The sequence below is a fragment of the Narcine bancroftii genome, chromosome 8 (assembly GCF_036971445.1).
Source record: "Narcine bancroftii isolate sNarBan1 chromosome 8, sNarBan1.hap1, whole genome shotgun sequence".
Classification (NCBI taxonomy): domain Eukaryota; kingdom Metazoa; phylum Chordata; class Chondrichthyes; order Torpediniformes; family Narcinidae; genus Narcine; species Narcine bancroftii.
The window spans coordinates 47,497,720-47,510,501 of NC_091476.1; the positions used below are offsets into that span (position 1 = coordinate 47,497,720).

The 12,782-nt window shown below is 40.2% G+C and overlaps 1 protein-coding gene and 1 long non-coding RNA gene across 11 annotated transcripts in view; one reads left to right on the forward strand and one right to left on the reverse strand.

Moving 5' to 3' along the window:
- The window catches only part of LOC138740661 (uncharacterized), a 174,583-nt gene that overhangs the window by 74,816 nt on the left and 86,985 nt on the right, over nt 1–12,782 (reverse strand). The window lies entirely within an intron of this gene.
- The window catches only part of LOC138740660 (transmembrane protein 182-like), a 101,156-nt gene that overhangs the window by 28,025 nt on the left and 60,349 nt on the right, over nt 1–12,782 (forward strand). For 3 of the 10 annotated variants that reach the window (XM_069893632.1, XM_069893631.1, XM_069893630.1), the window contains exon 5: nt 10,192–10,421. The exons of 6 other annotated variants lie outside the window; for them this stretch is intronic. In XM_069893632.1, coding sequence (XP_069749733.1) covers nt 10,192–10,418 — 227 coding nt within the window. In that variant the 3' untranslated portion in view covers nt 10,419–10,421. Of the gene's footprint in view, nt 1–10,191; nt 11,105–12,782 lie in introns of those variants that run through there. One more of the 10 variants, XM_069893629.1, reaches the window with a different exon arrangement.

Below are 12,782 nucleotides of genomic sequence, written 5' to 3' on the forward strand. Positions count from 1 at the left end.
GGGATGTTTAATATAGCTATTAGGGAGGGTTTAAACCAAGTTGTCAGGGGAAGGGGAACCAGGGTGTTGGGGCCAAGAAAGAGGAAAATAGAAAAAGTCAAAGATATTGTGCAACAAAGATGACAAAAAGAGACAGGATAATTTGCTGTGCAATAGAAATACAGCAAAATCAGTCACAGATACTGGTCTAAGGGTAGTGTACTTAAATGCACATAGTATTAGAAATAAAGTAGAATCCCTTGTTGTACAGCTACAGATTAAAAGATATGACATTGTGGTCATCACCGAGACTTGGCTTAATGGAGATGAATGTCCAAGGGTAAATAGTGTATAGGAAAGATAGGCAGGTAGGTAGAGGGGGTGACGTGGCCCTAATGGTAAGCAATAATATTAAATCACTAGAAAGCAGGGACACGGATCAGAAGTGGTAGAATCCTTATGGGTTGAGTTAAGAAATGGCAAGGGTAAAAGGACCCTATTAGCAGTTATATACAGGCCCCAAACAGTAGCCGGGAGCTGGAAATAGAAAAAGCATGTTAGAAGGAAAATGTCAAAATAATTATGGGGGATTTTAACATGAAAAGGGATTAGGAAAGTCAGGTAGGTACTGGATCTCAGGTGAGAGAACTTGTAGAATGTCTGTGGGATGGCTTTTTGGAGAATCTTGTCGATAAACCCACCAGGGGATCGGAGGTTTTGGATTGAGTGCTGTGTAATGAACTTGAGGGGATTAAGGAACTAAAGGTGATGGAACCCTTAGGAAGCAGTGATCATAACGTGATTGAGTTCAGTTTCAAATTTGAAAAACAGAAGCTGATATCTGGTGTGTCAATATTTCAGTGGAAGAGAGGGAACTACAGTGGGATGAGAGAGGAATTGGCCCATGTTGACAGGAAAAGTAAGTTAGATGGAGGGACGGCAGAGCAGAATTGAATGATATTTATAAGAAATAAGGAAAGTGCAGGATAGATATATTCAAGAAAAAGATGAATGGAAAAATAGCACAAAGAGGTTAAGTCTAAAATAAAAGCAAAGGGGAGGGCATAGAGGGAAGCAAAAATTAGTGGGAAAATAGAGGGCTTGGAAACTTTTAAAAACACAGAAAGAATTAAAGAAAGTCATTAGGAAAGAAAAGATGAATTATGAAAGAAAATTGGCAAATAACATACAAAAGGATACTAAGAATTTTTTAAAAATATATAAAGAGTGAAAGAGAGACACAGGTTAGTTATAGGACTGATAGAAAATGATGCTGGAGAAATTATAATAGAAAACATATAATGGCAGAGGAAGTAAATGAGTATTTTGCATCAATCTCCACTGTGGAAGACATGAGCAATATTCCTGATAGTCAGAGGCTCAGGGAATAGAACTGAATAAAGTCAAGATTACTAGAGAGAAAGTGCTTCCAGATGAGGTGCACCCATGGGTTCTGAGGTGCACCCATGGGTTCTGAGGTGCACCCATGGGTTCTGAAAGAGGTGGCTCTAGAGATTGCTGAAGCATTGGAAATTATTTTACTGAAATCAATAGATTGGTTCTGGAGAATTAGAAGGTCGCAAATGTAGTTTCGCTGTTTAAGAAAGGAAGGAGGAAGAAAAAAGAAAATTACGGGCCTATGAGTAACTGATAGTTGGATAGTTTTTGGAGTTGATCCTCAAGGTTGAGGTTATGAAATACCTTGAGATACATGACGTGATAGGTCCAAGCCGGCATGGTTTCATGAAGGGAAGATCCTGCCTGACCAACCTGTTGGAATTTTTTGAGGTAATCTCAAGTAGGATGGACAAGGGAAAGGCGGTGGATATTGTGTATTTGGATTTTCAAAAGACCTTTGATAAGGTGCCACATAAGAGGCTGTTGAATAAGATGAGACGACATGGAATTACAGGAAAGACATTAGATTGTGTGAAGCATTGGCTGATAGGCAGAAAGCAAAGTGTGGAAATAAAGGGATCCTGTTCTGGTTGGTTGCTGGTTAGGGAGGGTGTTCTACAGTGGTTGGTGCTGGGTCCACTTCTTTTTACAATGTACATTGAAGCTTTAGATTATGGGTTGAATGGTTTTGTGGCCAAGTTTGCAGAAGATAGGTGGTAGTGTTGGAAGTGTTGAAGAAACTGAAAGTTGCAGAGAGACTTGGACAGTTTAGGAAAGTAAGCAAAGAAATGACAGATGAGATACAATGTTGAGAAATGTACAGTTGTACATTTTGGAAGAGGAAATAAACAGGCAGATTATTGATTGGATGGGGAGAAAATTCAAAATTTGGAAGTGCAAAATGCTTGGGGGTCCTCGTGCAGGATAACCTAAAGGTTAACCACCAGGTTGGATCGGCAGTAAAGAAAGTGAATGTTATGTTGGTATTCATTTCAAGAGGATTAGTGTATAAGAGTAAACACGTGTTGATGAAGCTCTAATGGGGCACTGGTGAGACCTCATTTGGAGTACTGTGTGCAGTTTTGGGTCCCTTATCTTAGAAGGGATGTACTGATGTTGGAGGTAGTTCAGAGAAGATTTATGAGGATGATTCCTGGAATACAAGGGCTAATATATGAGGAGGATTTAGTGGAATTTGTGGTTGACAGAGGGGAGATCTGGGAGGTGAATAGGAAGTTGACTGTCATTTGGAGAATCAGAGAGGTCAAAATCAAGATCGAAGCAGGAGCAAATTTGGCAGATGTGAAAGGGGGAGGGGTTATAAGGCCACAGATTAGTGATATTAGTACGGTTCAAGATCAAGTCTGTTGTCCCATAACAAGGGTGGCTGGGAGATCAGCATATGGAGGAGGTTTGTCCCAGAGAAGAAGGTTAATGGTAAAACTCAGTGTTCTCCCAGGCAAGTACTGTGGGATTGAGACCACCTTGGCTTGGGACAATCCAATCACATGATACAAAGTAGCCAGCAGGCTCCAATAGAAACATTACATGGAAAACGACAGCATCCTGTGGTGCTCCCTGAGAAAATCTCATTAGGGTCATGGGGGTGACTCATGATGGGAGGTACTTCATTACATTTCCATTTGGCATTGGCTCAAACATGAATTACATCTTGTTTAATCAATATGTAGTGGCATAGCATTGTAAAAGAAAAGCCTAATAGTTTCTTGCCACATGTCCTTAATGTGAGATAAAACTGTATAGTAATTTTTGTGTTATGAGAAATAACACATATTGATAGATGAAGGATAACTTTTATTGGAAAATGCCAGAGGGGTGAAAATCTGCAGATAGAATCTGTTATTTATTCAAATCAAACACATTATTACAGGTAAAATGCACTTGGTATAAGTGCATACTTTATTGTGTGCTGTAAAGATGTTGATGTTATTAGTGTATTTAATGACAAATGTGTTGGCTTCACACATCAAAAATTATGGATCCTTCTCTGTTAAATATGTTCTAAGAATTTAAGGAGGTTTTAAGACTTATTATTCAGCAAATAATGTCTTTACTGTGGCTGGATGTTTGCTCAAGATGTAGAAAGTAGTCCTGTTCGTTTAATATTTTCAAGGCTATATTTATCTGAGAGTTTACAAAGTGAGGATTCAGTTTGTTTGGTAGATTTCTAGATTCTGCATTATGAGGATCTTTCCTATCGGAATACCTCCAGCACATCCATGGTGAATTTTCTGTGTTGGTGGCATTCTCTAGGAACCGGAATCCTTTAGATATTTTTAATATTTTATTTTTAATTTTTCCATAAATACATTCATACAATCTTTAAACTTTTATACACATCATATATATTAAATCTCTGGGAAAAAGTACTCCTTCCCTTCCACCCCCCCCAAAAAAAATGCAAAAATATAGCTTCATTTACCGTCGGAGCTCTCATTTTCATCATTCATTTTTGGGGATATCACATCGTTACATACATTGAAGGGTTAAATTTATAATTGGACCACTACAGAATCCAAGTATGGTTGCCATATCTTAATGAATGTGTCATACTTATTTTTTTAATTATAAGAAATTCTCTCCATGGGTGTACAACTACATAACTCTGAGGCCCACCAAGCAATAAGGAAGGGAGAGTCAGATTTCCAAGAGATTGCTATACACTTCTTAGCCACAGCCAGAGCTACTTTAACAAAGCAAATTTGAAATTTAGTCAGTTTGTAGCTCATGTCCATAAGATTTCCTAGAAGATACAACTCTGGGTCGCATGGGAAAGACACTCCTGTTATTCTTGTTAGTATTTTAGCAGTATCATACCAGAATGATCTTAAGTTTACACACGACCAGGTAGAATATAAAAAGGTTCCAATTTCAATGCCACATCTAAGCACATTTTGGATAATTTAGATTTTGATTTATGCAGTTTTTGTGGTGTGAGATATTGTTGATGCAAAAAAATTGTATTGAATCAGTCCATATCTCGCATTGATCATTGATGTCATGCTATCAAACCAACACTCCACTGGTATTAGAACACTCATGTCCAACTCCTACCTCTCCCTCGACCTTGGTAGGCTCTGTTTAGTACTTTCACCTTGGAGAACAAAATACATCCTAGATATAAATTTAGTTGTCTTTCCCAGCCTAACATCTCTTCCACTTTCACTTCTTGGAGGCAGGACCATTGTGGGACCCCATCTTTCTCTCAAGAAGGACCTTAATTGAAGAAGGCAGTAAAGGGTTCCATTTGATGTCATTTTTCTGTTTTAGTTGTTCAAAGGACATAAGTAGCCCTTCCTCATAATAGTTTTCAATATTCCTAATTTCTTTCTCATACCAAGTACTATATTTAGAATTTTATTACCCAGATTCATGGACAATAATTCATTCTGTACAGTGGTGCTTTTGGTGATATCCCCACCTTTCCCCCCAATACATTCATTAATCTCTTGCTACATTTTAATCATTTGTATTAAGATGTTGTTATCTATTAAAAAAATTAATTGAACATTCCATTTATACATAAAATCCTTCACGGCCCCCTCCCTCACTATATGTAACCCGATATGGATCCATGAGGGAGAGCATTCCACTTCAAAAAAGGATGAAAGGAGCCTCGCCTGGGCTACTAGATAATATTTTTTAAAAATCCGGCAGTCTTAATTACCCCAATTTATATTCCTACATCAATATTTCAATGGAGTCCCAAGGCACTTTATTATTCCAAAGAAATTGTCTTGTATGACCATTGTGTATCTTATAGAAATTCAGTGGCAAAGAAATAGACAAGAGACTGGAAGGGATATTGAAGTCTCAGCATCACTTTCATTTTCACACAATTAACCCTCCCAACTAAAGCTCTAGGCAAGTACTTCCATCTTTGTAGATCATCTTCTATCTTTCCAAGCATAGGGAGATAGTTAAGTATGTATAGATTTAGTAGATCCATTCTGTCCCCTTTATAGTCCTTGTACACACCTCTTTGGAGATTTACAGAATTTCCGAGGTCCCTACACATTGATCTTCAACATTTATGTTCTATTTTCGGGGTTGTCACTTGATGCCATCAAATTCCTTTCTTTCCCTAACCAAGTTTGCACTAAGGTCTTGAAAAATCAGCACTTTTCCAACTTGAATGGGCCATTATTTTCCCTGGCGTATTTGAATGCTGTTTGTAGTGATGCCTCCTGATCCCAAAAATCTTATCAGGACCTGTCGTGGTCTTTGATTATCATATCTTCTGGGCCGAGGGTCCAGTGGGCTCTCTCAGTAAACAGGATTTCTTTGAATCTTCCTATTCCCAACACTTGTGGAATCCATTCCTCAAAGAACCCCACCAGGCCATTCCTTTCATTCCACCTGATAATACGGACATTATTCCTTCTGATAAAATTCTCCATAATGATTGGTTTTATCCAGCACCAATTGTTCATCCAGTTTCCATGCCATTGCATTTTCTTCCAGGGCCTTCAATTATTCCTGAGCCACCGACAGGTCATTTTCAACCTGGTCCACTCGAGTCGTCAGGTTCTCGAACGCTGTCGCCATCACCGACCTCTCTCTGCTACCTCTCTCAGCACATTTTCTACCTTGGAAAATCATCCACTCATTGTCTCTATTGTTTCTGGCAACTTTTGTAGATTGGGTGTCGACCTACCCAGTCTATTTGAGTCTGCTCCGACATTGTGGTGGCACCTTCTTCACCACTCCCTTGTGGACTTTCTATCGATGATCTTGGCGATTTTTGAACTTCTGGAGGCTTATTTTTTTGGATCTTATTTTTCTTACCCGTCATTTTTCTATTTTTAGCACTTCCAACCCACGTCTGACTAGATCCTTGGCATGGCCATGCCCCATTTAGAGAATACCTAAGAAGATCCACTGCAGGACCAACCCCATTCTGAGCAGTAGGCCATCATGCTACATCGGCAACCGAATCTTTAGATGGTTTAACGATAAGATTGTAATGCAGTAATTCTACATTGGGACTGCAGAGTTGTGCAGATTGTGGGCAATTGAAGTGACAGCAGGCTATGAAAGAAGTGACTGGCCACACAAATAACTGCTCTGAATTAGAGTCATTATTTTCTCAGTGCAAACATTGGTAGGGGAATATCATTGCTGATTTCAGGGCAAATAGGGACTTGATAACATATTTTGCCACAAAGATTCTTCTTCCTGCCTGTACCCTGCTTGAAATAGATTACATTCAAAAAACAATCTGTGGAAATGCTATTCAATGGCATCAATCTTTACAATGGGAAAAGGGAACAGTTAGTTTTGCACGCTCAAATGCACACAAAAAAACTAACTTTTATGAAGCTATATTGGGGGTGGGGGTGTATATGAGGGATTTTACACCTCTTGGAAGAAGCTGACTTTGGACCTTTGGTTATCAAATCTCCGGGAATTTGCCCAGCTCTTTTATGTGACACCATACCTTGCACTTTTGTTTTATTGATTTTAAAAATTTTTTGTATTATTTGCTGTATGATGTAGAGGTCGACTTGATAGGAGGCAAAATAAAACTTTTTACTATATCTCGATTCCTAACAAAAATAGAACAATTCATTACATTGGCTTATTGGTTGGCTTTAATTAGTATTAGTAATCAGGTCGCTTTTCTGCTATGTCAAGCCGCTTCCAAATGGTAAACCAGAGAAGAGCTTGATTCCTTTCTTATCTAAAGGTTCTTCTGGAGCTCATGAAGGAATTACTTCATCATTGCTGTGGTATTGAGAGAGTATTTGGGCTGTGAATACAATGTTAGGTTTGCCAATACTGTATTTCGGCAGAACGATTACCATAACACTATGGTTTGAATCCGGCACTGTCTTTAAGGAGTTTGCACATTCTCCCCATGTTTGCGTGGGTTTCCGGTGTGTTCTCCAGTTTTCTCCCACTCTCCAAAGATGTATGGGGTTAGTTGCTTAGTCGGTCACTCGGATTCTTTGAGCAGCATATTCTCATAGGCTAGACGTGCCTGTTACTGTGCTGCATGCCACAGAACGTGTATGCGAAGGGTAAATTGTGGGTCCTGTATATCAATAATATAGCGGATGCTGATTTTCCCCTCAATCCAGGGGGTGGGATCAGTGGTCAGGTTACCCTACACCTTCAAATGAGTGACCACTAGCTTCACCATCAGTTTACCCCGATGACTGTTTGGAGACTGATCAAGGCAACAGCTGAATATTCTCGATTAAAATCTCAACTTGCCCTCCTCCCCGCACCCTATACCTGATGACTCATGAGTTCTTAGATCCCTGGAGATATTGGGGCTGTGACAACAACTGAACGTTCTCCCTGTGTTGGTGTGGGCTTCTCCCCTTAAGACATGCAGGACTAAAGACAGGTCAAATTGTTGGCTGCATCGATGATTGTTTAAGACAGGCATCTGACAGCATCTGGATTTACATCCACCTGAAACCTCACAGAACAGTTTCGGGACAATAGGCTAGTGTTGTAAAGGGTCATCACCCAAAATGTCAAGTGTCTGTTCCTCTGTGGATGCTGCCTGAGCCACAAAATCCCTCCAGGTTGTCTTTGTTTACTCAAGATTCCAGCATCTACAGCTTCGGAGTTTCCTTTAAGTTGTAAGACTCTGGCCTGCAGAGAATGTCCACACCTGGAGGTGAGAAAATTGTTGAGATCTCTAGATTCAGTAACTAAGATTGGGGGGGCTGGCGTGAACACAGGAGGCAGCAGACACTGGGATCTGGAGCAAAAAAAATGAAGCAATCTGCTGGAGGTCCTCAACGGGTCGAGCAGCATCCAAGGTAGAAAAATAATTTTCAATGTTTCAGGTCAGAGGAACAGAGTGATCATGTGCAGACAGCAGAGTTTTAGTTTAATTTGGGGCATGGTGTCAGCTCAGAAACATGGGATGAAGGGTCTGTTCTTGTGCCATTATGTTCTATAAGGTCAGAAATGGACACATTTGCTGATGATGTAACAATGTTCTATTCCATTTTCATTCCTCAGCAAGAGCACATTGTCTGTGCCAGCAGTAAGTGTTAGACAGCTCTCAGGTGGGGGCTGGTAAGTGACGGGAATGCCAGTTAATGAACGTCTTCAAAACAGCTGCTCTCGACATTTATCAGTTTTCCAATGTCAATGTTCGAGGGGTTTAGATAGAATAAGTGCAAGCAAGCTTTCTCCACTGAGGTTGGGAGAGACAAGTGGACATGGGTGAAGTGGACATGGGTGAAGAGCAGATTGTCTGTGCCAGCAGTAAGTGTTAGACAGCTCTCAGGTGGGGGCTGGTAAGTGACGGGAATGCCAGTTAATGAACGTCTTCAAAACAGCTGCTCTCGACATTTATCAGTTTTCCAATGTCAATGTTCGAGGGGTTTAGATAGAATAAGTGCAAGCAAGCTTTCTCCACTGAGGTTGGGAGAGACAAGTGGACATGGGTGAAGGGTGAAATGTTTAAAGGGGACATCAGGGGAACTTCTTCATTCAGAGATTGGTGAGAGTGTGAAACGACCCACCAGCTGAAGTGGTAAATGTGGGCTCGATTTTTGAAATTTAAGGAAATAAAAATGGATAGGCTCCCTCTCTACTCTCAGACTTGATCAACCCAAAGCATCAACCATCTCTCTAGCTCTACAGATGCTGCTGGACCTGTTGATTTGCATGGGAGGCCTGTGATCGGGGCACAGGTCAATGATACTAGGCAGAATATAAGTTTGGCACAGACTAGATGGGCTGAAGGGCCTGTTTTGTGCTGTAGTGTTCTATTTTCTATGGGCCCTAGAAAGAGGAGATCATAGGGTTAAATATTCTGTGAGGTGGGGAATGATGAGAGAGGAATGGGTGCTGCAGGTGTGGAGTTGGGAGACGGTGAATGCTGGTGCTATGGAGGACAGGAATCTGCAGATATTGGAATCTGATGAGACATCAGATTGCTCCTCCTATCACTTGCCAGTTCCCATCTGACCCCTCCCTCTCACCTCTAAAGGTCAAGGTTCCATTATTGTCAGGTAATTCTACATTTAGAATGTAACATGCATGAAGTTCTTTAACTTGTAAGGAAGACAGTTGTCACTTTTTCCAGCGCCTCTCACAGAGATGAGGCCCCAGCATGAGGCCCAGCAAGGGACGAAACCATGACCCCTGGTTTACAAGACCAGTGCTCTAACCACTAAGTTATCCTCACATTGCCTACTCTCAGACTTGATTAACCCAAAGCATCAACCATCTCTCTAGCTCCACAGATGCTGCTGGACCTGTTGATTTGCTCTTGTGCTATTTTTTCCTTCCAGATTACAGTCTCTTGTGTGTTCATCCCCCCCCCCCCCTCACCCACCAACATGTTGTGGTGATACACCACTAGCATACTGGAGGGGGCAAGCTGTGTACCTGCAGAAGGCAACACCTGGCTGGATGTAAATCAGCTGACCTGAATGGACCAAGCCCCATCTGGTCAACTGCCAATCACCCTCCGGGACATAAGCTATACCCGGCCCCTCGAGGTCAGGCTCTGAGCTTTGCACAGCCAATGCTCACAGCCAGCTCTGTGAAAGTTTATATGGAATAAAGCCTGTTAAACAGCCTTTATATTTTTTGCCTGCTTTTCTGCTCGATAGCGTATCATAACTGTAGAAACATTTAATTAACATCCTTGGTGCATTCCACCTTTGCTGGTGATGTGAAATTCCTCACATTTTCTGCGGATGCCCATATATAATCACTGAATGTGTGAATTGCCAATCGTAACAACTGGCAGTGGGAGTTTAACAGCTGGAAATGCCTTCTGAGGTGAATTTCAATGGATTTCTTACTTTGCAGGAATTTTGTTTTCCATCCTGATATTTCTATTTGTGATGTGGAAGGAATTTGTTGTTGATTTGGAACAATACATACTACTCGAGAGAAGAGGTGCCTGCCAGAACGTCCAAGTCGATGTGCAGTATGGATGGTCCTTCATGTCAGCTGGTGCTGGGGCTCCTCTGGCTCTACTTGCTGGGCTTCTGTTCTCTCTGATTGGCAACACCATTGAAGCCAGCAATAAATAAGAGGTAGGCACTGAGGACTGGAGCAAAATCTCTTCTAATGGTGCTAGGTGCAGAGGGAAATCAAAAGTTGTTGTTATAACCCAATATAAATGACATTGACAGCTGCTTCCATCATGTTAAGACTGGCACAGATAGATGAGCGACTCCCTGCCCTGCTTTTATTTGGGTTTGATGGCTTCACAAGAATTCATTTTGCCAACATGGATAGAAAAAAGAATAGACCATCCACTCCCACCCCCACAGTTCAAAATTTATGGGGCCCTTTCCCTATGAGGCAGTCAAGTTTTAGTTTCTTCCTTACTTCTACCGACTACATAAAAAAATGATGCGAGGTGAAAACAAGGCTTTTACCTAAATGCTCCACCACCCCAAGGGGGAGGCGTAGAACCCCTGCTGAGAATGGCAAGCCAACGATGAATGGGATGTCCGCACGAAAGCCCTTGGTCCACTGTTCTAATGCTGGAATTAACCCTTGAAAGAACTGACGGAGGAATCTTCTCAATAGTTGCCTCACTGATACCATCAAAAAGAATTCAACTTTCCTCCTTTTGCTTCTGTCCTGCTTTATTTTTGTGCGAGAGATTACAAAACCAATTTTTTACATAAAAGTTGTCTTCTATTCTACAAATCCTATGAAGTAAAACTTAGAGCTCCCATGTTCCTACAATGGCAAAGATTTGGTATTTGATACTTTTTTTTCCTTTATTTTCAGCATTAAATACAGTTTCAATCATTTCTGGTTGTGTGACTTAATGACTGGTTAATGTGGAATAAATGTTTTACAGTGAATGGCAGCTAAATGCTTTAGCTTAAATCTTTATATCCATATCCACAGCTCAAGCCTGTGTCCTAGTTATTTGGAACTATGACAGCAAATAATATTATTCAAATGATGATTTAATTTCATATTAAAAACAGGCAATGAATTAATGAATTTTGTGGTCTAAAAGCTTAAACAGAAGAACATGGCTCGGTTTAATTTCTACAAAAAAGTGTCTACCACTCAACGTTTAAACGTTTTTAATCCCAATGCAGCAATGGGGTAACGGAAAAGATTATCTTTGCTGTATAAATGTTTAAGGTTCGTTCCCAGTCAGGTGATTTGCTGTTGCATGATTCTTAAAACGTGTGCCAATTGGAAGTGAAAATAAATGTAAGGAAATGTTGGAAATAGTCTGAGATATTTGTGCCAACCAAAACTCAGTAAATAATTCCACTGAAGAGTGTGATTTCAGACATATTGAAGAAAATGACAACTACAGATTGGAAAATTGTTCTTTTTTTAAAAAAAAGAGAGGATAATAACTGAATGCTGAAACTATACCAACTTTTCCCAACAATAGCAGGATAATTTGCAAGAAAAAAAGCAGTGAGAGCAGTATTAATCATGGACAAAGTTTGTGGTTAAAGTTGATCTCATTAGCTGTGAGTCAGAAGGCTCTTCTGAAATTGTCTAAACATTAATGTCAAATTATTTCTTTACTCGCTCCTAGTCCTCTCAGTGTGCATACACCTTAATCAATATTATGGAAACGTAGAAAATAGGTGTAGGCCATTTGGCCCTTCTTTGCATATCTATAAAAGCTTTTTCAGTCATTTTTTATGTTTCCTGCTATCTTTCTCTTATAATCACTTTTACCTTTCCTAATTAATCCTTTTGTCCTCCTCTGTTGAACTCTGAATTTCTCCCAGTCCTCAGGAATACTGTTTTTCTGGCTAGTTTATATGCTGCTTCTTTGGATTTGATACTCTCCCTGATTTCCCTCATTAGCCACGGATGCACGACTTTCCTTGATTTATTCTTTCTTTTTCCAAACTGGGATGTATAATTGTTATTTTTCATCTAAGCTATCTTTAATTGATTGCCATTGCATTTCCACCATTAGTCCTTTAAATATCATTTGCCAATCTATCTTGGCCAATTCATGTCTCATACCATCAAAGCTATCCTCCTTTAAGTTCAGAACCTTTGTATTTGAATTAACTTTGTCACTCTCCATCTTAATGAAGAATTTCACCATATTGTGGTCATTCTTGCCCCAGGGGCTTCACACAAGATTGCTAACTAACCCTTCCTCATTATTCAATCCCTAGTCTAAAATGGCCTCTTCCCTCATTGGTTCCTTGACATGCTGGTTTAGAAAACAATCTAAGAAATACTCTTCCTCATCACCCTGACCAATTTGATTCACCCAATCTACATGTAGATGTAATCCACCCATTATAACTGTTGCACGTATTTCCAATTTCCTGTTTAATGCCATACCTAACCTCACTGCTACTGTTAGGTGGCCTGTACACAACTCCCATTAGCATCTTCTACCACTTAGTGTTTCGCAGCTCTACCCACATCAATTCAACATC